General features: G+C 39.3%; 1 protein-coding gene across 1 annotated transcript in view; it reads right to left on the reverse strand.

Moving 5' to 3' along the window:
* SLC24A3 (solute carrier family 24 member 3) overlaps window positions 1–27,106 on the reverse strand; it is a 2,031,466-nt gene that overhangs the window by 124,731 nt on the left and 1,879,629 nt on the right. The window contains exons 13-14 of the mRNA XM_044060155.1: window positions 17,950–18,064; window positions 9,990–10,102 (exon numbers count right to left, since the gene is read on the reverse strand). Coding sequence (XP_043916090.1) covers window positions 9,990–10,102; window positions 17,950–18,064 — 228 coding nt within the window. The remainder of the gene's footprint in view (window positions 1–9,989; window positions 10,103–17,949; window positions 18,065–27,106) is intronic.

Below are 27,106 nucleotides of genomic sequence, written 5' to 3' on the forward strand. Positions count from 1 at the left end.
AACTTTCAACTTAAGCATTCAAACCATTCATTTCTCAGCCCGGCACTTGCTCAAAACTCATAGCAAACACTTATAAACCCTAGCACTAGACCCCCCCCCCTATACTGCACAGAAGGACAAGGCTCTCTATTCAACCTTACCAGCCAATCAGTAAAACAGTTCACTGTACCTATCCAGGCATGTCCAAAGGACAGTTTCAGGTGTACTCTCCAGTCCAACTGGTGAATCTGGGCATTTTGAGGCAATGTTACAACTGCCTCATGTACACAGACAACCCTCTCCTCCTACCACCAAATACTAATACATGCGAGAGATGCAATTATGCAGCCAAACAGGAGGCTAAGCTCTCTCAACCCAGGACTGGATCAGACAGTCAAGAGGAGAAGGAAATACTTGCATCACACCACCAGCCTCACATAGACCCATTAAACCAGCACAGGCAAACAATACACATAAATACATGAAAACATACTTGGTGGCTCTAAATAAAATTCTGCAAAAGCAACAGAGACCTCCAAAGCAGACATCCAAGCAACTTCCACCCCTCAACACAAACCATGAATCACATACTTCACAAAACCAGTGTGCCACCCAATCATAGCCCTTAAGGCAAAATAACATACCCAACATACTAGTAATAGGTGACTCTATAGTCAGGCACACTGATGTCCCACTCACTAGGCTGAACAAGGAAAAGGTTACTGTTAGCTGCCTGCCAGGATCCGCCACATAACACAAACACTCAGGTCACTCCAGAACAAGTACAAATATGACTCTGTCATTGTCCATGTTGGTGTGAATGACCTGAGCCGTACCTCCCTGGACTACATGAAAAGAGACATGGAAGAGCTCTCTGATCACATAGCCCAGACTGGTATGACCCTGACCCTGAGTAGCATCCTGCCCTCACCAAGAATGATACCAAGGTATAAAGAAAAAATTATCAATTTCAACAATTAGCTAAGTTTCTGGTGTCATTCAAAGGGGATCCAGTGTCTGTCCACCTGGGATGACATGCTCGACAAGCCACGCTGCTTCGCTAGAGACGGCTTGCACCTTTCACCCTTAGGCTTTTGAATACTGGCCAAGGCTCTTGCCACCCCCATAGTGCCTTTTTTAGACAAGGCTCAAAAGACAAACCCACTGCCGTAAATAGCGCAAGTAACAAAAAACTGAGGGTAATGCTACTCAATGCCAGAAGTCTAAACCTCAAAATGCACGCAGTCGAGGCACTCCTCAGTATGGAGAAAATAGATATATGTGCAGTAATAGAAACCTGGTTTAAGGCTCCAGAGAGCACCCCAGCACAACCAGGCTACAACTCATACCATACATTTTGGCCACAGAACCCGGACCAAAATACAAAAGGCGAGGGCTTATCCATATACATCAAGGATACCCACACCTCCATGTTAGTGGCACAGCACAATGCTTCAGAGATCATCAACATGCAACTAACAATGGGCAAAACTGCAATTCAAATTGTAGCTTGCTACAGATCACCCACCATGTCCCAGGACCCCAATTCCACATTTCTGGAAACACTGGGAAATATAAAGGTTCTACCAAACACCCTAATATTGGGTGATTTCAATTACCCAAACATTAACTGGGAGAACTACTCAAGTACTAACTCCCTTGCCCAACATTTCCTAGAATTTATAAACTCAAACGCCCTGGATCAACCGGTCAACACTCCCACCAGACGTGACAACATATTGGACCTGGTCATCACCAACATGGGCGACCGGTGTTCCACACTGGAGGTCAACCCCTCGCTGGTTAGATCTGACCATAAACAAATCACTCTGGATATCCACATTCCTCCCCCACCCCCGGTCAAGAAAACCACCGTGAAAAACTTTTCAAAAGCAAACTTGACGTTACTTAAGACCGAGGTGGAAAGTTTCAAAGCCCCCATGCTAAAGGATAACGCTGTCCAAGCTGCAAAATCCTTTACTAATGCATTCTATGGGCACCTACAAGAATGCATGGATCATGCTATCCCAAGCAAAACCAAGACTCACTCCTCCAAGACAAGGAAACCAGTCTGGTGGACCCCTGCCATAAACAAGCTATACAACAGAAGGCAGAAACTAGTACAGAAAAGAGTAAAATTCCAAGAAGGGAAGACATCCATGATCAGCATCAGCAAGAAACTACGATCCCTCATAAAATCATCCAAGGCTAGCTTCGAAAGAAAAATTGCCAAGGACTCCAAAGATAACCACAAGGCATTCTTTAGCTTTGCCAAGAATCTAAGTGGCAATGCTCAGATCTGCCCGGAGTTAGTGCAGAATTGCACAAAATATACTGAACAGACTGATATCGCCAACATTCTGGCAGACAGGTTCAGTGCAAACTTCAGCCCCCTCTCACCCCCAAAAGGGCCCATAACCATACCAGAAGAATGTACAGCCCCTGAAATCACAGACACTCAGGTTAAAACAGCCCTTCCAAAGCCAAAAACACAGCATCAATGGGACCGGACGGTGTCCCAGGCTGCGTCCTACACAAGCTCAAAGACTAACTAACCCCTCACCTAAACACACTGTTCAAACTCAGCCTCTCCACAGGCTACGTACCCATAGAGTGGAGCACAGCAACAGTTATTCCACTCCACAAAGGTGGAGCCACAACCGACCCCAGGAACTATCACCCTATAAGCCTGACTAGCTTGGTTTGCAAGGCTATGGAGCACATCATCATGGAACTCATTAAGAGAGACATTGGGAACCTCCAAACACTGGACCCTACCCAGTTCAGCTTTGTAAGGCCAGATAATGCCTCCTAAACCTGGTGAACTTTTTTGAGACAGTTACCAAGGCTATAGACGAGGGAAAGGTGGTACACACAGCCTACCTAGACCTCGCAAAGGCCTTCGACACCATTACCCATTCTGTTATTATAGACAACCTCACCAGCCTGAACATAAACCCCTATGTCACAAGATGAGTTGTCAACTGGCTCATGGACAGAACCCACATGGTGAGAGTTGCGGGAACTAGGTCCGACTCTAAACCGGTTACAAGTGGTGTTCCCCAGGGCTCAGTCCTAGGATCCCTCCTGTTCGGCATATACTTCTCAGAGGTACAGGCAAACACAAGAGGACTATGGCTGACAAAGTTCGCAGACAACTGCAAACTAGGGGGTATAATTGACTCTCGGGCTGACACAGACATCCTCCAAAAGGGTCTCACTGAGACGGATACCTGGTGTCAAAATCATAGCCTCAAGCTAATTGCCAAAAAGTGCATAGTCATCCCCTTTGGAAAAAACAAAGCACCCACAAACTACCACATAGGTGGTAGTTCCCTAAATACGGAAGACATAATAAGGGATCTGGGGACCCAAGTAGATAGTAATCTCTCCTTTGATAATCACATTGCCAAAGTGGTTAGAAAATCCTTCTATGTGGCCCACCTAATCACAAAAGGGTTCACATCCAGATCAAAAGAGGTCACTGTGCCCCTCTACTCATCACTCATCAGACCCATCATAGAGTACAACGCCCCATTTGGGATGTACCTTACAAGACACATGCAACAGCTGGAAAGACCACAGAAGTACCTCACCAAGAGGATCACTGGCCTCAAACAGATGCCCTATGCAGCTCGACTGAAGAAACTCCAGCTGTACTCGGTTGCATACCGCCTACTCAGAGGTGATCTCTGCCTGACATACAAGGCAATGTCCAACCCAAAATTGATGGACATGCTCTACCTAAAGAAACCATATCCCCTTGAGCCACATGCTCTAGGGATCTAAACCTCACCACAAAAATAAATAGGATGTGCTGGAGGGATAGATTCCTGTCCCAGAGACTTCCCATGCTTTGGAACAAGATTCCAATCTACATTAGACAGAGCTCCTCACTAACACTCTTCAAGAGAAACCTTGACGAGTGGATGGGAAACAGAAAGTTTACCCTGGGGATCACTTCAGTGGCTCTGCTGGACAGAGGCACAGGGGACTAATCTAAGTGGGCGGCGAAAGCCAACACATTCTGGCTAGGCTTATAAATGCCTTCGGGCAGATAGCCTAGTACCTAACTGAACCTATGAACTAACCAATTTTAGAATTCCTCCAACTTTGTAATATAAGCCACTATTCTGTTCATCATAATTTATCTGTTACCATTAAAACTTAATGTAAGGCTAAGTGTATTATGGGCCAAAAAGGGACATGGGATGATTTAAAACTTTCAACTTTGGAGTGCAAGTCATTTAAAATAAATATTTTGTCAGTCCTTCATTGTGTCACAGAAGCATGTGAGTAGTGAAAATAAGATACATAGTTAGTATCTTTTATTTGAAACATATCTTTGAAATTCAGAAGATTAGTTGAGTTTTTTAAAACTTTGGCTGTTGTTGATATTCTTAGTCCTCCAATTCTTCTTTATCAAATAAGCAATTAAACTCTCCAACTAAAATGATGCTCTTATTTAAAAAAATATATGGATGTTTCTTGATTTTACTAGCATCCATGACTTAAGTCCAATAAACGTTTATTAGTATCAGGTTTCTGTTAATATTATTACCATTGCAAACATCGCCTCCTATCATTATATTTATATAAGATCTTAGGATTACTATATTTTTCAAAATAATGACTTCCTCCACCCACTCTTTTACTTATAAAAGATGCCTGTCTTAAGGCTACATACCAATTTAATTTTTTCTTCTTTTGATTTAATAATATGAGTTTCTTGTAAGAAAGGTATTTTTACATTTATATATTTCATAAGACCTCTCAGTTTTCCAACTACAAATTAATCCACTGACATTTAAGGAAATGCTTTTTGAATTCATGCTTTAGGTTCATAGGTTAGTACTAAGCTAACTGCCCTTGTGAGCCATTTTAAGCTTAGCCAATTATCTCTTGTGAGACTCAAACCCTGTACCTTTTGTTTGTAAGGCAAACACCTTAACCATTAGGCCACCCTCCCAGAAATTAAGAAAACCAGTATTTTATATTGATACCTATGTGTATTGTTATTGAACTTATACCTGTTCTATCAGTATTGATTATCTTTTTAATGCCAGGAGTCACAATTCTAACATATGGGGAAATGGGGCATGAATGAAAATACCATAACATGTATACCTCTGTGTACACATCATGGTAACCTTTTTGCATTCAACAATCATTCTGACATGTTGCTGCTTGGTGCTCTAGCATGAAGACATGTAGCACCACATAGGCTGGCTCCACAGCCATGCCGAATGTTAATGAGGCAGTCCAGGGAGAGGCATATGCTAAATAGCCATGAGATCTCCCACCTGGAATCCCCTCTAGGAAGGCATCTACAATCTCAGCAATTCAAGGAATTGTTAAGCCATATATTAGCACTGCTAGCACCACCACTTTGCAGTAGTGAACATGGCCAAAAGGCCATATTCAACTACCTACCATGACCATGGTATAGGGATTGGGGTGGGCAAAGTAAAAAAATACCAAGGATACATTCTACTTAAGAGCCTTAAGGGCACTGGCAGCAGTATGGAGATCAGCAGCAGGGGAATCACTAGATGCCAGGGATACACTGGTATCAGTAAGATGACTGGGGGTGGGGAGGAATCACAAGACACCAGGGATACAAGGATACATTACACTTAAGTGCTTTAGTGACACAAGCATTAGTATAAGGATCGGGAGTCAGGGAGAATTACAAGATACCAGCAATACATTACAATTAAGTGCCTTAATGGCACCAGCATTAATATGATGCTCTGGGGATGGGGGTAATCACTAGACACCAAGGCAATGTCATAACAGTGATCACATGTGAGGAGGCACACTAGCCACCAAGACAGTGCCATATTGGAACGTAAACTATTACAGTGACTGGGGATGGGGGGGCACTAACCATCAGAGTATACCTGACATGTGCTGCAATGACACTTCAGCTATTATGGGGATTAGGGAGTGGTAGCAGCCATGGGAAGGCAGACAGGTACAGGGACTGCAGTATGTGTGAGTCTGAGTGTGAGTATGTGCGTTTGTGTACGTGTGTGGCGGGAAGTGAGTTGGGGGAATGCCAATGCCTACATGCGCAGAAGTTTATTACCATGACATGCTGATCAACAATAATCTCCACCTTGTGGTAGTAGCCATGATTCAGAGACATGCAAATTAGCAGATAATGAGATCTTAGCTCATTGGAACTAACATGTCTCTGAACTTCAAAATACCTCATCATGGGAGCACAGCATTTTTAGCATAAGCCATACAACTCATGGTAGGCCCTTTATTGAATTCCTGGGACAGAATCCAGTTATTTCTATTTACTCACATTGTTACAGGCAAAGTTATTAATTCTAGCTGACTTAGCTTATGCATATTAACTATGTACAAATTAAAATCTGTACCGGAATTGAAAATAGAAATTCCTAGCTTAATTAGCAGATAAACTAATTAAATTACTCTCTAACAGCAGCTGTTGATGAAACTATATCCCTACTAAAAATGTATGAACAATGTGCTGTGAATACAACTAATACATTAATAGGTATACTTTTGAACTTAAGTTATCTCAAATATTTCCAGAACTATGCACTTTAATAAAAACACATCATGCATACAGATATCTATGAGATTAAATTAGAATAAAGTTCATGTAGAATTAATCATAACCAGATAGTCCTATAAATATATTCAATCTCATGCAGTTCTCAAGTCTTTTACCATAGGTTCATAGGTTCATACTAGGCTATCTGCCCTGGGGCAATTATAAGCCTAGCCCGATTCTGTATGGCTTACACCACCCCTTGATTTGAGTATAATGTGCCCTTTTTAAGGTTTAGTTTACTGTGCCTCTGTCTAATAGTGACACGGGAGTAATCCCTGGGATAAACCTACGATCCCCCATCCACCTATCGAGATTCTTCTTGAAGAGATTCAGTGAGGTGCTCTGCCTCACATGAACTGGAATTCTATTCCAGAGCGAAGGGAGCCTCTGGGTTATGAACCTGTCCCTCCAGCAAGTTCTATTTATTTCTGTGCTGAGGTTCAAGTCCTTATAGGACATCCACAACTTATTCCATATTATTCAAACCACTGTAGTACAAAATGACTTCCTTTCTATATTTTATTGTATTTTGCTTAATTTCCTCCTCTTCTCCTCCTGTTAAAGTATTTGAGTGCCTTGAAGATATACTGAAATGCAAATGCAGTGTTGTTATACTGAAGAGTTTCCATTTTTCTTTTGGAAATAATAGATTTATTGATTTTACAATTGTTTACCAGGAAAGTCCGACTGGGATAAGAGCCATTTTCAGCGGATGCCCGGGGAGAAAAACTCCACATACAGAGATTATGCAAAAACTTATATAAGAAATTATACAAAACGTATACTAGAAATTATACAAAAAATATACAAGACATACAGTACACCAAAAGTTACATTCTATGCTACTGTGGCTGAAAGTGGGAGCCATACAAATGCATTAAAAGAAAGATTCAGCTGGCTATTACCAATATATACTGGACGAAGGACAGAACCAGCTGCTTTGGAAACTCAAGTCTCTGTAAAACTATCCAGAGATGAAGTCGTCCAACTCCTGTAGCAGGAGGAAAGCAACTGATGATCTCTCAAGAATGGCATGTTAATCATTTTTTTACAGAATCTATTTTCATAAGGCATGTATTTCTAGCATTGCTAAGCAAAAGAACATAGCAATGAAAGAAATATACACCGAGTGTGCAAATTGCTCATATCAACCAACTGGTTAATGATAGTTATAAAACTACAGGCCGTATAAAAAATTCTAAAGTCTAGGAAATCAGAACTGATGAAATCATTGTTGCATTACACCCAAACTCGAGTATGAAATAACAATATAGAAACCTTATAAGAGAACTAACATGAGTAAACTGGAAGGAGTACAAGGGAAATATGTCAAAGGCTTCAATAGATATGAAATTTAAGTTATTATGAATGACTAAAATATCTGAACTTGTATACTGTCTCAAACAGATATTTAAGAGAAAACCTTATTCAGGTATATAGGGCATCTAGAGACAACACTTTCTGTGAATATTTGGAGTTATCAAAGAGTAATAGAGAATCATCAGATAACCTGTGTAGGAGATTATACAGGAATGAAAGAAGTACTATTAGGTTTTCTCAGAGAATAGCTGAGGCATATAATAGACTACCAAATTATATTAAAGCAAGCACTAGTTTAGATATTCTGAGAATAACAGGCATTTATTATGGGAATACTTTCTTTCGTATAATAGTAGGCTAGAAGAGCATTATTGCCCATGTGTGAAGTATTTGTAGGTATGCATGTCCTTAATTCACAGTTTTTATTTTTTTATAAAACACATATGTTCACATCTGTTTTCCTTATTTATAATATATGTGCAATATATTGATTAAAGCCAAAAATGAAATTTCTATAGAAGAAATGGATTTCAGTATTGCTAAACAGAGAAGTATCGGCTTTAAACCAGCATTAAATAAGAGCATTCATTAAGTATAAGACTATACTTGTAGTAAAGTACAGAATGAATGATAACAAAGAAGGCTTGTGTTTGTATTCCCTTATTCTCTCCTTTCCTTTTCTATAAACCTCTGTTCCCCTTACCATATGTTTTCTACAAAATTACCACACAAATGGGTTTAGGTTACTTTAACGGCAGGTATTCACATTGATGTCTTACCATACACATTTTTAGAGTTTGCATGAAGGAATTTTTCACAGATTTGTTAGCTAATTATATTAAAGGTTCCATACCATCTTATTAAAAATACCAAGATGATGGAGAGCCTTGTGTATCAATATTAAACAAAATAGGTTTCTGCAATATTTTACATCAGGGTTTATTCTCGCCATTAGAGAAAGCAGAGGAAATGGTTAAAGATTAGTTCCTTTAAAAAAAAAAAAAATAAAATAAAAAAATTAAAACTTTACTATAATATATCGAGATGGAGTTGAAGATTTTATTGAGTTTGGCTTACCTATGTCTCTTTGGGCTCTTAAAATTGTGGAATCCATATGGATAAAAAGGAAATTATGTTCTCTCCTTCAGTTGTCTCCTGAAGACCAAATATTATGTTAATGCCAAGATGCTGGAAGGATCATGCAGCTTCTTTGTAGCCCTACAGATATAACTTACCTGTGAGTATCACTGCTTTAGTAGGAAGTGAGAAAACCAAGAAAGTAGTTTACGCCTGTCTATGCCATGTCATACAGGGTCTATATCATAAGCGTGAATGCTTAGGTTGTCAATACAGCATGATCGACACCTAATAAGCAAACTGCAAGAACACCGAACGCTGGAAACCGTGAAATTCAAAATCCCGATTCGGCATAGTTGGCCCTTCTGCGGTGTAGCTCCGTAAGGTAAGTGTGCCATAGTTACGGACCTTAGGGTTAGGGTGCGGGTTAAGGTAAGTGCATAGATAGTAATGTATGTAAGGGTTAGAAGTAGGGTTTGGTTAAGTTTATGTGTGTGGATTATTTATTTTGTTTGGGTATAGCTTATTAAGGTAAGTGTACGATAGTTATGGACCTTAGGGTTAGGATGCGGGTTAAGGTAAGTGCATAGAAAGTAATGTATGTAAGGGTTAGTGTAAGTTTAGAAGTAGGGTTTAGGTTAGTGTATGTATGTGGTTTATTTATTTTGTTTGGGTGGGTAGTATGTAGCGAGCAGTGTAGTGGGAAGTGTGTTTTGTTTTCGTTAGTGGGTGGAACGGTGTTGGCCAAGTAAAAGTATTCGGTGATGTGTTTTTCTGCGTTGTGAGGTTTTGCTCACTAGTGCGTTCACTGAATAGGTGCCGATCACATTGTATTCGACAACCTAAGCATTCACGCATATAATACGGACCCGTCATACATGATGCCATTTCTTTATGACAACAGTGTATTAGATAAGTACAATGTATCAGGCTACATAGCAATTAAAAAAGCTTAAAAACAAGAAAAACAGTAACAAATGCATTGCAATAGTACATGTAAATAACGAATACAATGTCTTACATCAGAACCATAATCTACCACCAAGGTCTGCATCGTCCATGGAACACCAAGCCCCACTAGTATGTCAAAAACATTGCTTCCAATAGAGTTAGAAACAGCCATATCCCCCAGACCTACAGAGAAAAATATGAAAGTTATTAATTTCCACGCTGACTTTTAAATTAATCAACTTATCTAAAAAAATAAGAAAGTTATTCATTTCCACACTGATTGACATTTACATTAAATTGACTTACATAAGACAATGGCAAATCTGACCTATAAAAGTTAATTGTAACAAAAAAAACGTACAATTTGAAAAGTTTGGTATGCAGCATAAGAAATATCTTGCCATTTTTGTTTTCTTTAGCCTTCTAGCACATTCATCTTTTCTCCAGTGTGCACATATTCAGTGCTCCGAGCCTTTCCTCCTAAACCGTGACCCATACCCAATTTGTTGTTTTAGCAAACCATCACTATGTTCTCTCAAAGCATCAAAAATACCCCCTCCTGGTACAGTGTCAGTACTGAACACATTTTACAGAAAGGCTCATCCAGACTCATCCAGACTCTGCTACACTTTGCTGTGAAGGAAAGGTTAGTTTGCTGTTATTTTTTGTATTTCTGTATTGCCTTTCTATATTTTGAATACTGTAGTTTGTTTTCTTTACCTTGTGTTTTGCTTGCATTCTGTTCTAACAGCATATTAAAACTTCAAAAGAGACCAGAGCTCTCTCTGTTCTGAGTCAGGCAGAAAAATACTACTGTCTTTCTAGTTGCCCGCCTCTTATGTTAATCTGACCATATATCTCATTTCTCTCTACTTTCACTGGCTTATGTGAGTAATCACAAAACCATCACTTTTGAAATCCCACCCCTTCAATTATTTAAATTTATTGGCCATCCTACAGTATTTCATAGCACCAAAATACAAAAGTAACCACCCCTTTCAGTCCATCTTACTGTTTTAAAAATAGTAACTCTCCACTAAACCTTAACTTTTAAACAGGTAAAACTCAAGTTACCTACTTTCATATCTAACTTCTCTAGTGCACACTGCAGAGTGCATTCTTTTCAATCTTACCTTTAAGCATCCCTGTTACTAGCACTTTCTCTAATACCTAAAAAGATCATCTCTACTTGACTCCAAGTAGACTTTTCTCTATCTGTTAAACCTAGCACTTGCTCCTACAGTACTTATTACCTTGATACGGCACTCTTATAGATAGCACCCCAAAAGGCAAACCCCATTTCTCGGTCACCCACGTCCCCGGAATCTCTTTTAAAGTTTTTGTCTAGTCCTTCTAGCATGTCAAGGGATCAGTTGCTTGTGTCCTCTCCTGCTCAGCTGGTGAACCTGGGAATATTGAGGCAATGTTACAATTGCCTCATGTACACAGACAACCCTCTCCTCCTCCCACAAAACACAAATACATGCGAGAGATGCAACTATACGGCCAAACTGGAGGCTGAGCTCTCTCAACATAGGACTGGCAAGACCAGTCAGGAGGAGAAGGTTACCACACACACTATAGACCCAGTCTCACATAGTACCATCACAACCTCAAATCATACACATAAACACACAAAGACATACTCGCGGCTCTGATCAAAAATCTACCAAAACAGCAGAGGCCACCAAAGCAGACACCCAAACAACCACCACCTCAGAACACAACACCTGCAACACATAGACCTCACAGTCAGAGTGTCAAACAGTCACAGCCCTTAAGGCCAAACACAATGCCAGACACACTAGTCATTGGTGACTCCATAGTCAGACACACTGACGTCCGCTCACCAGACTGAGTAAGGAGAAGGTCACAGTAAGCTGCCTGTCGGGCGCTAGAATCCGCCACATAACGCAAGCACTCAGGTCTCTCAACAGCAGGTACAAATACGACTCAGTCATTGTCCACGCTGGTGTAAAGCGACCTGAGGCGTACCTCCTTGGACTACATGAAAAGAGACATTGAGGAGCTCTCTGATTATGTAGCCCAGGCAGGTATGACCCTGACCTTGAGCAGTATCCTACCTTCACCAAGAATGATGCCACAATACAGAGATAAGATGATCAGCTTTAACAATTGGCTTAAACTCTGGTGTCATTCAAAGGGGATCCAATGTCTGTCTGCCTGGGATGACATGCTGGACAAGCCACGCTGCTTCGCAAGGGACGGCTTGCACCTGTCACCCTGGGATTCGGATATTGGCAAAGGCTCTTGCCACCCCATAGTGCCTTTTTAGGCAAGGCGCAAATTCTAAACCTACCACCCTAGAACACAAAAAAGGAAAAAACTAAGGGTGATGCTGCTCAATGCCAGAAGTCTAAATCTCAAAATGCACGCACTCGAGGCCCTTCTCAGTATGGAGAACATCGATGTCTGTGCAGTGACAGAAACCTGGTTCAAGGCTCCTGAGAGCACCCCAGCACTATCAGGTTTTACCTCTTATCATGCGTTCCGCCCCAAAATCCGGACAATACCAAGAAAGGAGGTGGGGTATCCATATTCATCAAAGACACCCACACCTCAAGACTGGTGGCAACGCACGATGCATCGGAGACCATCCAGGTGCAATTAACCATAGGCAAGACTGCTCTACAAATTGTAGCATGTTACAGGCCACCCTCACAAACTCAGGAACCTCACATGGCCTTCCTGAAAACACTAGAGGGATAAATGTATCACCAAACACTATCATACTAGGTGACTTCAATTACCCTAATATAGACTGGGAACACTACTCAAGCCCAAACACCCTAGCCCAAAAGTTCCTGGAATTCATAAACTCAAATGCCATGGAACAACTAGTCACCATCCCCACAAGAGGAGAAAACATACTTGATCTCATCATCACGAACATGGGAGCACAATGTTCAACACCGAAGTATACCCCTCACTGGTGAGATCAGATCACAAACTAATCTCGCTGGAGGTCCTCATCCCCCCCCCACCTGAAATAAAAAGACCACAGTAAAGAACTTCTCGAAAGCCGACTTCACACTTCTAAAGACTAGTGTGGTCTCCTTTAAGGCCCCGAGCCGGCAGAAAACAGTACTCAAGCCGCTGAATCATTTACAAATGCCTTCTACCAGCACCTGCAGGACTGCATGGATAAGGCAATCCCAAGCAAAACAAAGACTCTTTGTACCAAAGGCAAGCGTCCAGTCTGGTGGACCCCAGCCATAAACAAACTCTACAACAAAAGGAGGAAGCTACTACAAGATAGAGCAAAATCCTTAAAAGGTAAGACACCCTTGATCACTATAAGTAAAAACTAAGAGCTCTCATAAAATCATCCAAAGCAAATTTTGAGAGAAAAATAGCTAAAGACTCAAAAGACAATCATAAGGCCTTCTTTAGCTATGTTAGAAACCTGGGAGGAAACTCCCAGATATGCTCAGAACTAGTTCAAAATGATGTGAAGATTACTGATCCTACAGACATTGCCAACATACTGGCTGACAGGTTCAGTGCAAACTTCTCCCCTCCGCACCAAAAGGAGAGATATCTATACCAAGCAATTGCAGCCCCCCAAACATCTCCAACGCCCAAGTGAGAACTGCTCTCTCCAAAGCAAAAAACACAGCATCCATGGGACCTGATGGTGTCCCCGGCTGTGTGCTCCACGAACTCAACGAGGAATTAAACCCACAGCTAGGACAGCTGTTTAATCATAGTCTTACCTCTGGATACGTACCCAGGGAGTGGCGCACTGCAACTGTGGTCCCACTTCACAAAGGCGGTGCCTCCACCAACCCTGGAAATTACCGGCCCATTAGCTTGACAAGCCTTATCTGCAAAGCCATGGAGAGGATCATAATGGACCTCATAAATAAAGACATAGGGAATTTGCAGACTTTGGATCCATCCCAGTTTGGCTTTGTCAAAGGCAGATCATGCCTTCTAAACTTGGTTGACTTTTTCGAAACAGTCACCAAAGCCATTGATGAGGGAAAGGCAGTCCATACAGCCTACCTCGATCTGGCGAAGGCCTTCGATACAATACCCCACTCGGGTATCATTGAAAAACTCATCAGCTTAAATGTTAACCCATACATCACAAGATGGGTTGCAAACTGGCTGAGTGACAGAACCCACAGGGTCAGAGTTGCTGGCGCCATGTCAGACTCAAAGCCTGTCACAAGTGGTGTACCACAGGGCTCAGTCCTGGGCCCACTCTTGTTTGGCATCTACTTTTCCGAAGTACAAGCAAACACAGGAGGGTTATGGCTGACAAAGTTTGCAGATGACTGCAAACTGGGCCATAGTAGAAAACACATCTGACACAGATATCCTTCATAAGGGTCTCACAGAAACGGATAACTGGTGCCAGAGCCATGGCCTAAAGTTAAATGCCAAAAAATGCATAGTCATACCCTTCGGAAAAACAAGGTTACCCCTAGCTACCAAATAGGTGGCAATCCACTGAGCACAGAAGAAGTTATCAGGGACCTGGGGACCCAGGTTGATAGTAGTCTGTCATTCGACACCCATGTAGCTAAAGTAGTTAGGAAGACCTTCTACATTGCCCACCTTATCATGAAGGGATTCTCATCTAGATCAAGGGAGGTCATAGTCTCCCTATACTCATCACTCATCAGACCAATGATTGAGTACAATGCCCCATTCGGAATGTATCTGACCCGACACTTGCAGCACCTGGAGAGGCCACAAAAGTTCCTCACCAAAAGGATAAAGGGTCTCAAACATCTGTCCTATGCTGCCCGACTGAAAGAACTCCAGCTCTATTCAGTCGCCACCGCTTGCTCAGAGGTGACCTTTGCCTAACATACAAGGCCATGTCAAACCCAGATTTGATGAATATGCTTCACCTCAAAAAATCTAGATCCGTCAGAGTCACAAGGGCGGGAGACTTAAACCTCGACACGGCTATTAATAGGACGTGCTGGAGGGATAGATTCATCACCCAAAGACTCCCTATGCTGTGGAATAAAATCCCGGTATATGTGAGGCAGAGCACCTCGCTGGCCTTGTTCAAGAGAAATCTTGACCAATGGATGGGAGATCGCAGATATACCCCAGGGATTACCTCAGTGTCACTGCTCAACAGAGGCACAGCAAAATAATGGGTATAGTTCCCCATACTAAAGGGGTGGCGTAAGCCACAAAACTATGGGCTAGGCTTGTAAATGCCCTCGGGCAGATAGCCTAGTATGAACCTATGAACCTATGAAAGCTCTGCAATATGCTGTGTAATGGGAACATAAAGTCCACATGTCAGCTAATTCACCTCAGCTTTCTATTGCTCCTGCCACTGTCCTCTCACACTGTACAGAAAGAGTTATCCTGAGGGTGATTATATCACCCATATCTCGTACCCCTAACAAACAAGTCACTCTTTGAATCCCTTCCCCAATGAAGCCAATAACCTTGCACTTCTTTGGCAGTGGACCTCAGCTACTACATGTCTGTTTACTACACAAGCTCTGCTAAGTCAAAACAGACATATAGGAGGCTGCTTCTTTCTGCATTAGGCAATCTTCTAGTCATACTACTGACAGCGAGCAGAGGGACCTGATTTTCTAGGCCAAGTGATATGACAACCACAAATGTGCTGAAAAAGACTAGACACAGTACTAAAGTCTGCAATACTTCACTAGTCATTGTCTTCTTATTTGGCAGTTTTTCACAGCTGCAACTATTTGTCACCTGTCAGTTAACAGATATCCCTTCAACTTTATACATTTTGTTCAGAACTGTATTCACTTATGGTGTGAAGTCACCATTATTACTAACTAAATTTTTTAGTTTCAAATTAATTCTGGCACACTTGTGGCACTGTAGCCATAATATGCTGGCATAGCTGGCAGCAATATAAACTTAGTAATATAGTGATCTGTTACACAGAAAATAAAGAAAAAGTGAAAGCTGGCCCTCTGAACTAACATCAGTGCCTGTGTTTCCTTACATTGTTCAGAAACTGGCCAGAAGATACTTATACTTGTAACTTTCCAAACATCAAGACTGAAGATGAAATGACGGAATGACAAAATAACAAATTTAAAACATTTTACATCTTAAATATATCATTTTAGCCAAATGAGATCCATGTAAGAACACACAGGTCATTTATATACTGTTACAATTAAACAGACATTTTTGAATCATGCTTTAAGATATGCAGCAGCTAATGCCAATATGCTGGAAGGATCATGAATCTGAAAAGCTAAAAAGTCCAGATGATACTCTGGTGCATCAAATCAACCAGTCAAATTAATACTTGAGATATGAGCAATCTGTACTCACAGAACAGTTCTAGTATTGAAATGAGGGGCTCTATATTATAAAGTCGAACAATTAAAATGTCAACTTACCTTTAATCAACCCTTATTTGTCGAAGGTGAACAACATTGAACGGCTGAAACACCGATTTCTTTTTAAGGGAAAAAAATCAGTAGCCCAACCACGCACACCACATTAAAACAAACCCTATAAATAAGGGGGGCTTCACCCCCACACCCCCAATGTGGGGGGCTATGCCCCCCAACTAAATATACTAACTCCAAGATCGCACTATAGTTGGGAAAAGGGCAGATTTAAAAGAACGGCCAACTGATTTATTTCCCTTAGAAAGAAATCTATGATTTGGCCATTCGATGATGTGCACCTTCTACAAATATCGGTCAACTAAAGGTAAGTCGACATTCTGCTTTTTGTGTAAATGATACAGACCCTTGAAATGACCAGAGATAGTTTGCTGATTCTGTCACTGCCTTCTCAAATTGCACAGAAGGATTTAACCTGATAGTGCTTGTTTCTAACAGCATTGTGCAATTTTATTTTATTTTATTTATTTAAAATTTGTTGACCAGGAAAGTCCAACTGGGACAGAGCCTATTTTCAATGAAGGCCCAGGGAGAAACACTCCAGAAACATGTCTTTGGAATGTGGGAGGAAACCAGAGCACCCGGTGGAATCCCACAAGAAGACAAGGCACCCCAGAGCGACAGTCGAACTGGAGAACCTCTTGCTGTGAGGCAACAATGTTAACTGCTGCACCACTGCATCACCCATGTAATGTATTTATTTATATTAATACTTGTTACTATGTTAACAAGTAACAGATATAGTGTGGATGTTACTGATAAGCTAACAATAGCCATATAATACAACATACTATAAAAGTAACACAGTTCAGTGGTATCAGTGTGTAAATAGAATGTTTTCTTACTGTTAACAGTGGCCTGTAATTTAAAAGTCCACATTTAGTTCATTGCTCATGGGACAAGAGTTACTGCATCCCTCCAGCCATGTGGTATACAATATCTAATATTCCCTGCCATCTTAATATTCTAACATCCGGCTTGCATAAGCCTTGAAGAATGGAAAATATACCACTTTAGAGAACAAAAGACTGTTTATCTTTCCTCTGCAGGAAGGTGGTATTAGGACTATGAGGACAACCACCTGCCTGCTTCCAGATGAGAGACAATACATAGAATGCAAGGTTAATCCCCAAGGAATAGAGAACTAAGCTTATGACTGGTCATGCTTTTCTAACATTGTAGCAATTGCATGAATGAATGGGATTCTGGGAAATGTGGTCACCAACCACAGCTCAGCAGAACTGCTAGTATGAAAATGCAGAATGACTTCTATCATTTATCTTCTCCAGTATAAACTGCACAAAGAGAGGATTGTGAGAATAACATTCTCTGCCCAAGCCTTTGGTCAGTACACCAAATGCAAGATGTTGTAAACACTGCAGATAGTAGAAGTCCACCCCAGGAAGATATAGCTAAAGGGTGTTAAAACCTCCAGGCAGGGTGTTAAGTATTAAGCTAAACATTTGTACCAAAGTTATTAGAATCATATTTTTACTCCTAGAGATGCTTATCAGATGATATCTGGATCTTTGTTGCTGAGTCACAGTCAACAAGAAGTCAACATTGTGCACCTGGCTTGCAGGACTCAACAAAATATCCACATAACTAGGGGGCTAACATAACACTTACCTTGCCGTGCAACAATTAAACTAGCCATGCAGTCAGGTACACTGGTTCCAGCTGCTAGAAAAGTGATCCCCATAATCACATCTGGTATTCCTAATGTAAAGCCGATTACTGTTACCTAGAAATAAGAAATATTTATCAGAATTGGTACAATAAACAAAAAATGATCTCTTTTATTGTTTTAGTATTCACACTTGTATTTAGCGTTCCCACTTTTTCATATGCCTAAAGTGGGACTTTCTTTTGTAGAAACGTGAGATTTTGTAGGACAAAATAAACCCATAGCTAGTGCAAAGTGCAGAACTTCACTTTTTTGCCCTAATAAAACTGTATTCTTCTGGCATTTGAGTTTTTTATGCTTTTACATACATTTAGGAGTTTCAGATACAAAATAACTCATTATGCACTAATTAAAGAAAACATAGGAAATATTTTTTGTCTTAAAATCTCAGAACATTTGCCATCTTTTTTTCTTTTTTTTCCCTCCACAGGACACAACTGCCCACTGAAGTCAGTGACAGGGATCCTATATCTGTGGTACAAAAATATGTCGCACATCATTTTAAAGAAGGAATCCCATATCTGAAGTATGAAAAATATGTCACACATCATTTTAAAGTAGGTAGGTGTTACATACTTATGAGATGCATGTGTTAATGTCCTTAAAAAGATATATATTACTTAACAATAATGTTGGTTGAGGACACAGTTCAAGAATAGAATGGAGTACCATTAAACTCCCACCAAACACAGTAACAGCAAGAGCAGAGTAAAATAACTTCAGTGCCCATAACATGCATAAATAAAGCTATCACATGATGTACATCCCTAACTTTTTATACATACAAAAGAAATCCTTAACCCCACAAGCTTCTGCAGAGAGTTTCAGCAAAAGGAAACCAGTGCTTCCAATGCAGTTCACACTTTGGCTGTGATTCATCACTATCAAATGCCATAACTGTTTGCAGCCAGTCAACCTGTGAAGGGATGCACAAAGAATACTATCTGTGACTAAGAATATTGACTGCAGGCAACACATACATCATTGTGATTACATTCAATTAGTAGGCATATCAGGTCTCCAAGAATGGATTAGAAGTGACAAAAAGTAGGTGTAGCTCATGCCACCTCCTCAAACATTATTTACAGAGCAAATATCAGATCGGGAGCAAAGACCACATTATCGTCAGCTAAAAAAATATCACCAATAGATCAGCACTGGCTTTTAGAATGAATAAAATGAAATAAAAAAGTTGTTAACAAGTTCCTCTGAAAAGTCCATCTTCCATAGATAGGGGGCCTCTTTCTATGTCTGTCATCAATGCTATCAGTCAGATACTTACAAACACAGCTAAGCAGATGGGAGGAATCTGATGTAGTTATCATCTGAATGACTCACATTACTGTCATATCCTGCAATTCTGCATACAAGATAATATAAGGAAGGTACTTCCTGTAGCCATAATAATGGGACTGGAGAGGCAAAGCTATCAGAGTAGGAGTAAGCTGCCATTTTTCCAATATAGATGCCTTAACTCCTTAAATCCTTACATTTTGTACCTCGAACAGTTCTTTCATTCCAATAATTTACCCTGCCTTATGAGAAGTAACACTGCTGTCAACGATGGCTTCACAGCTTGGTAGTATGCAAGGATCAGGGAGCACTACTGCAAAACCCACCACAGACTGGTCCCACATCATGAAGGCAGAAATCAATACTAAGCTTGATAACTTGGCAGAGCTAGTAATTTGTTTTTTGTCAGATATAACCAATATTGAAACAGAAATTGCACAGATCAAGAAGCAATTAAATACTTGCATGTCTAAAATTACTTTCCTGGAATCTGCCTTGAATGCAAGCTACAAAAGTGCAAGACTGTATAAATGAAGCGAATGTGGACAACTAGACCATCCATGCAATCTAAGAGAGACTTATTTCCTTTGAGGACTGGTTGGCCTACAGGAGGAGTCAGAAAATGGCAGCTTAGTTGATTTATTGGGAAAAATACTTAATTGAAGCAGTGAACATCTCTCCCACATCCCCGATCATCAATGAGAAGATGAAGCATGCTCTTTGCCCTATGGGGGCCATGGACAAACCACCGAGGCAAATTTTATTCAGACTACTCAATGAAGGGGACAAGTAGCATCTCTGACTACAGCTAAGGAAGGGAAACCTCTTTTGGTAAGCAGCCAGCAAGCAACTCTATTTCAAGATTTTTCTAAGGAGACTATGCAAGCCTGGAAAGTTTTCTCCTCAGTGCAATGGCCTACCAACATACTTTTAAATATCATGCAGCATTCTCCATTAGATGTGACAATCAAACAAAAATCTTCACTTTACCTGATTCTGCATTAATTGTTTTGCAATCTTCATTCCTTAGAAACTGTCTCCAGTGAAGGACACTCTGGCCCTTCTATCTCAAGACACCTACAGCAGCTTCCCTTACCCCCACCTGAAAGTGTCAGAGTGCAAGGCCAGGGAAATTTGATGCGATTTTCACTAAACCCAATAAATCTAATGTGGCTATAACCTCTCCCTCTAAATATGACTCTCTGGGCAGCCCTACACATCCAAAGAAGACTTCAACTAAGCAGCTCCTCCTACAGCCAAATGAATCAGAAAAGGCCACTCATTAAGAAAACAATTGGAATTTAACTGAAGCATCTAACTCAACTGACAAACTGCTTCCTGACATCCTGAAACCTAAAACTATCTCCACATTTTCAATATATGTTTGTTCTAATATTGACAGGCTCTCCAAAACTAAAAAAATATCAAACTGTGTGGTTCTGGATTAAAAATAAGGGGTGAACTTAAGGCTGACGGCCTTGTGATTTCCAATGATTCTATACTTACAAGCTACAGCTTTATCATGATTGGAGTCTATCGTTTGTATGTTAAATCATAACTTTACTCCTGGTATAGACATACTCTGAGCTAGTTCGCAATCTTGTGAGGGTGCAAGATTTATTTTAAACTTGGAGTGCACTAGTGGTCGGTCAGATTTTGTACCCCCACATCTTGCTTATAGTTTTTTTAGCAAGAATTTTGATGAGAAAGGTTAATTGTTCACTTTTTTGCTATTTCTATTATTACATATTATACAACATATTAATTTAGGTTCTACACACTTAATACTTATCCCTACCTTTTACTTCACAACTGGATCAGTGCATGTAGAACTATGACCTCTTTACTGTCCCTTAATGTCAGATGTCTTTCCTCACCATAAAAAATAAAGTGATCAGAGAATGGCTTAAGAGAAAAAAATGCAATATATTTTTTGACAGGAGTGTACAACTGCACACAGACATGTTATGGTTTAATCATTCTTTTGACCGGGGTGAGTTTATCCACGGTCTTAATCCTAAATAAAAAAACAGGTATCTTCATGGGAATCAAATCAACTCTAAAGTGGAACTTTGTGCATAAATTAACAGATAAACAAGGTAGATTGGTTTTGTGTGTGTTTCCTTCCATTGAAGGAACCTTGCTTTCATATGTTGTCCTAACCAAGATGATCTAACTCTTTTTTGCTGATTTGTTTGGTAAGATAGAAATTTTAGAGGAGGACTTGAGTAATGTAATGTTGGCAGGGGACTTAAATTGTAATACCAGACTCGACAAATCCAACCTTTGCAGTGAAACTCATGTTAAAGTCCAAAAAGTGTTTTAGGAAGCCTGCCGTCATCTGCCCATAATTCACTGATTGTGTGATCCTAAGTGGTAATCCTACAACTCATAGAGGCTAAAAGAGATTTTTTTCAGCTCCAGAGCAGAGGTTTTTAAGTCATGCTGGATAGGGGTTAATACTGCAAAAAATGTTGTACCCCTTTGTCAGTGGGTTTCCTTGAATTCTCATCTTGAGTATCAAGTCCTGGTGAAAATCTATAATGTTCCACAGGTCTACTTTATGTGCTCAAAACACGAAAAACCTGAATCCAAATAGCACAACACATAAAGAGCGAACCGCGAATACGTCGAACATACTAAAGTGCGAAATTTAAAACCTCAAACCGTCATAATCGGCAAACCCATCACCCGCAACACACTACCTACCCAAACACAATAAAAAAAACACATACGTACACTAACCAAAACCCTACTTCTAACCCTAAATTAAAGCACCAAAACCCTACTGCTAACCCTACACTAAACCCCACATACACAACTAACTATGCACTATCCTGAACCCCTCCCTAACCCTAAGGTCCGTAACTATCGCACACTTCCCCTACGGAGCTATACCCAAGCAAACAAAATATTCCACACACATACACTTAACAAAACCCTACACTAAACCTTATATACATTACCTACACAAAACCTTACATACACTACCTATGCACTTACTTTAACCCCTCCCTAACCCTAAGGTCCGTAACTATCGCACACTTACCTTACGGAGCTATACCGCAGATAGGCCAACTATGTGAATTAGATATTTCCACTTTCGCGGTTTCATTCATTTGACATATTTGCGGTTCCCTCTTTATGTGTTGCGCTATTTGGATTCGGGATTTTCAGCTTTCGAGCGCATAAAGTAGACCCATGTTCCACAACCTTTAGTGATACTTATCTAACGATTATCTTGACTCCACCATTTAGAGATTGATACATTCCACAGAAATTTTTTTACCTGCTATTCTCTCCAAGGGTCTTCAGGAAAGTAGAATAGATTATTTCTTAACTTCCTCGTCTCTGATTGGTCTGTGACAGGTATGTCTGCATTTCTAACCCCAAATACAGACCATGAAGTCATTTCCCTTGATATTTCCCCCAGTCCATTCCAGATAAAAACAAATCATGGATGATGTATCTCTTAAGACCATACCTGTCTGGTAAGTGCTATAGGGCCAAACATCTCGTTTAACCACGATGAATTGCAGGATTACCCCTCAGGAGCACATGGTCAGCAAACAATGGACCAAATGTATTAGACCCACTTCAAAGCTCAACCTCTTGTATGGCAATATGAATAAGCTCATCAGTTGTTAAACAATATGAATAAGCTCATCAGTTGTTAAACATTATAAATAAGCTTATCAGTTGTTAAACATTATGAATATGCTTATCAGTTGTTAAACAATATGAATAATCTTATCAGTTGTTAAACATGAATAAGCTCATCAGTTGTTAAACAATATGAATAAGCTCATCAGTTGTTAAACATTATAAATAGGCTTACCAGTTGTTAAACATTATAAATAAGCTCATTAGTTGTTAAACATTATAAATAAGCTCATCAGTTGTTAAACATGAGTAAGCTCATCAGTTGTTAAACAATATACATAAGCTCATCAGTTAAACATTATGAATAAGCTCATCAGTTGTTAAACATTATGAATAAGCTCATCTGTTGTTAATATGAATAAGCTCATCAGTTGTTAAACATTATAAATAAGCTCATCAGTTGTTAAACATGAATAAGCTCATCAGTTGTTAAACAATATGAATAAGCTCATCAGTTGTTAAACATTATGAATAAGCTCATTGGTTTTTAAACATGAAAGCTCATCAGTTGTTAAACATGAATAAGCTCATTAGTTGTTAAACAATGTGAATAAGCTTGTCAGTTGTTAAACATTATAAATAAGCTCATCAGTTGTTAAACATTATAAATAAGCTCATCAGTTGTTAAACAATATAAATACGCTCATCAGTTGTTAAACATTATAAATAAGCTCATCAGTTGTTAAACATTATGAATAAACTCATCAGTTGTTAAACAATATGAATACGCTCATCAGTTGTTAAACATTATAAATAAGCTCATCAGTTGTTAAACATGAATAAGCTCATCAGTTGTTAAACAATATGAATAAGCTCATCAGTTGTTAAACATTATAAATAAGCTCATCAGTTGTTCAACATGAATAAGCGCATCAGTTGTTAATCAATATGAATAAGCTCATCAGTTGTTAAACATTATAAATAAGCTCACCAGTTGTTAAACATTACAAATAAGCTCATTAGTTGTTAAACATTATAAATAAGCTCATCAGTTGTTAAACATGAGTAAGCTCATCAGCTGTTAAACAATATAAATAAGCTCATCAGTTGTTAAACATTATGAATAAGCTCATCAGTTGTTAAACAATACGAATAAGCTCATCAGTTGTTAAACATTATAAATAAGCTTGTCAGTTGTTAAACATGAATAAGCTCATCAGTTGTTAAACAATATGAATAAGCTCATCAGTTGTTAAACATTATGAATAAGCTCATTGTTTTTTAAACATGAAAGCTCATCAGTTGTTAAACATGAATAAGCTCAAAAGTTGTTAAACATTATAAATAAGCTCATCAGTTGTTAAACATTATAAATAAGCTCATCAGCTTTTAAACATGAATAAGCTCATCAGTTGTTAAACAATATGAATTAGCTCATCAGTTGTTAAATATTATAAGTAAGTTCATCAGTTGTTAAACATGAATAAGCTTATCAGTTGTTAAACAATATGAATAAGCTCATCAGTTGTTAAACATTATAAATAAGCTCATCGGTTGTTAAACATGAATAAGCTGATCAGTTAAAAAGCAGAAAAACGGCAGCAGCGGAACCACTGCAAAACTGTTTTTATTGTAGATAAAGTAAGCGCATTTGTCGGTGTACTCCACCAACTTCATCAAACAAATTGCATAACATGTAATTGCGGTTTAAGTACTTTCAAACTGCCATATCAATTACACAATTAAAACCATTTTTTTTAATTAAAGAGATATTCCCAGAAAAACATTTTGCAACACAGAACACCAAAGTGGGAATAAAAAACTACATTACTAGTGCTGTAACATAGTTACATATACATGAGTTCTTTACATTAGCAGAACATTGCAAAGTCTTTATTATAATTAGAAACAGAAAAATATATGGTTAAAAACAGAAAAATATATAGTTAAAGCCAGTCGACCAGTGTGACAACAGTATTAACTATTCAAAGTTTTTGTCCCTTCTCTCTATACCTATTTGTATCCTAAACTTCTTCGTCCAAAAACTTTGATGTGAACCAACACCAAGACCCATATATTTGGCGCTAATCCACTATGCTTATGTTTAAATGAATTAAGTTGGAAGTTTATAGGCATTGTAAGCTGATCAGTTGTTAAACATTATAAATAAGCTCACCAGTTGTTAAACACTATGAATAAGCTCATCAGTTGTTAAACAGTATGAATATGCTCATCAGTTGTTAAACAATATGAATAAGCTCATCAGTTGTTAAACATTACGAGTAAGCTCACCAGTTGTTAAACAATATGAATAAGCTCATCAGTTGTTAAACATTATAAATAAGCTCATCAGTTGTTAAACATTATGAATACGCTCATCAGCTGTTAAACATGAATAAGCTCATCAGTTGTTAAACATTACGAATACGCTCACCAGTTGTTAAACGATATGAATAAGCTCACCAGTTGTTAAACAATATGAATAAGCTCATCAGTTGTTAAACATTATAAATAAACTCATCAGTTGTTAAACATGAATAAGCTCATCAGTTGTTAAACAATATGAATAACCTCATCAGTTGTTAAACAATATGAATAAGCTCAGTTGTTAAACATGAATAAGCTCATCAGTTGTTAAACATTATAAATAAGCTCATCAGTTGTTAAACAATAAGAATACGCTCATCAGTTAAACATGAATAAGCTCATCAGTTGTTAAACAGTCTGCAGTGTGAGAAAGTTCAAGTATACCTAAAGCATGCTGCATTATAAGTCTGGGCAGCCGGCAATAAACTTGGAAAATTTCTAACCTCTCTTCAAAAACAGTTATGCTACAATCCAGTATCAGTGCAATGTGGTCACACTTTTGGGGCTTGGTAAAAAAATGGTATATGTCATTAGATAACTAGTTGTTTGTCCGAATTTGAACATTCTCATGTTTCTCTTCCTGCTCTTTTTTTCCTTTTATTTTCTGTCCTCTTTGGGCCTTCTTGCCTGATTTTCTCCATGCTGTTGTTTTTTGTTTGTTTTTATTTTCCAGGAAAAAGATATGCTTTAAGGATTGCATTACTAATTAATAAGCGCACTCGTGATTTATACATTTAGTTATCCATGTCTATGGCTAATAATCTATTTATCATACCTATTGTATGCAACATATTGATCTTATTATTTAGGGTGTCACCTTTATGGCTCTTACACAGTCCTTAATCATTATGTGTCCTTCTTGCATTGTGTATTCATAATCATTTGTTTTTACTACTTTCACATTCTTACTCAATTATTACTAAAAGTTTAATAAAAATTTTTCAAGAAATATCAGTGGGACTTCACACATGTGCATTAGTGAAATCTGTTTCCTACTGGAAAATCTGATCAGAAAATGTTAGTGTTATCCTGAGCACAGACATAAACCCATCATAAAATCAGCTGTTCCAATCTCTTCTCATAAAATAAAAATCACCTTGTTTGATGAGCACAAAATAACCTTCTTCATAGTAGCTAACTAGGAGGAAATTTAAATGTGACATCATCCTTAACGAACAGTTTCAATACATAGTCCAGTAGACCACAGCCTCAATGCATTGTCTGGCTGAGTGATTTACACAAGTTCATGTAGTAATCAAATAACGGTTGAGGGAATCAAACCCTGTACCATGTGCACTGGGCCAGTAATCATGGAGCCTCAATCCTCACCACTGGCAACAGTGGCGGACATACACACTGGGAGGATGACAAGTGCACACACAGTAAAATGCAATTTCCCTTAAGAGCACACAGAGATCACAGTTGGTCTGGGGCTGGCTTCTTCCTCTTTCTCCAGATCCCCAATAAGAATCCCCACTGGCACAGCTATAGAGTTGAGAACTCAGCAAACTGCCCAAGCTAAGACCTCCAGTACCCACTATGTCCAACCAGTGCTTCGTGTCCCTGCCCAAGTAGCTATCACACATACACTTTGAGATTTGATTTATACACACACACACACACACACACACACACACACACACACACACACACACACACACCTGGAAGACGCTGGCACAGGTTTACTAGCTATGCCCCCTTCTGCCCAGACTATAAGGTAGTTATCACTGCTACCAGCCAGCTCCTTATCAGCTACTTTAAGGCCCTTAGCAAAGGGTGTCCAATCTTACTGTGTAATGTTACTATCAATCCAAATGGTAGTATGACCAAGAGACA

The sequence above is a fragment of the Protopterus annectens genome, chromosome 1.part2, assembly GCF_019279795.1.
Source record: "Protopterus annectens isolate FY-2018-M chromosome 1.part2, PAN1.0, whole genome shotgun sequence".
In the NCBI taxonomy this organism is placed as follows: domain Eukaryota; kingdom Metazoa; phylum Chordata; order Ceratodontiformes; family Protopteridae; genus Protopterus; species Protopterus annectens.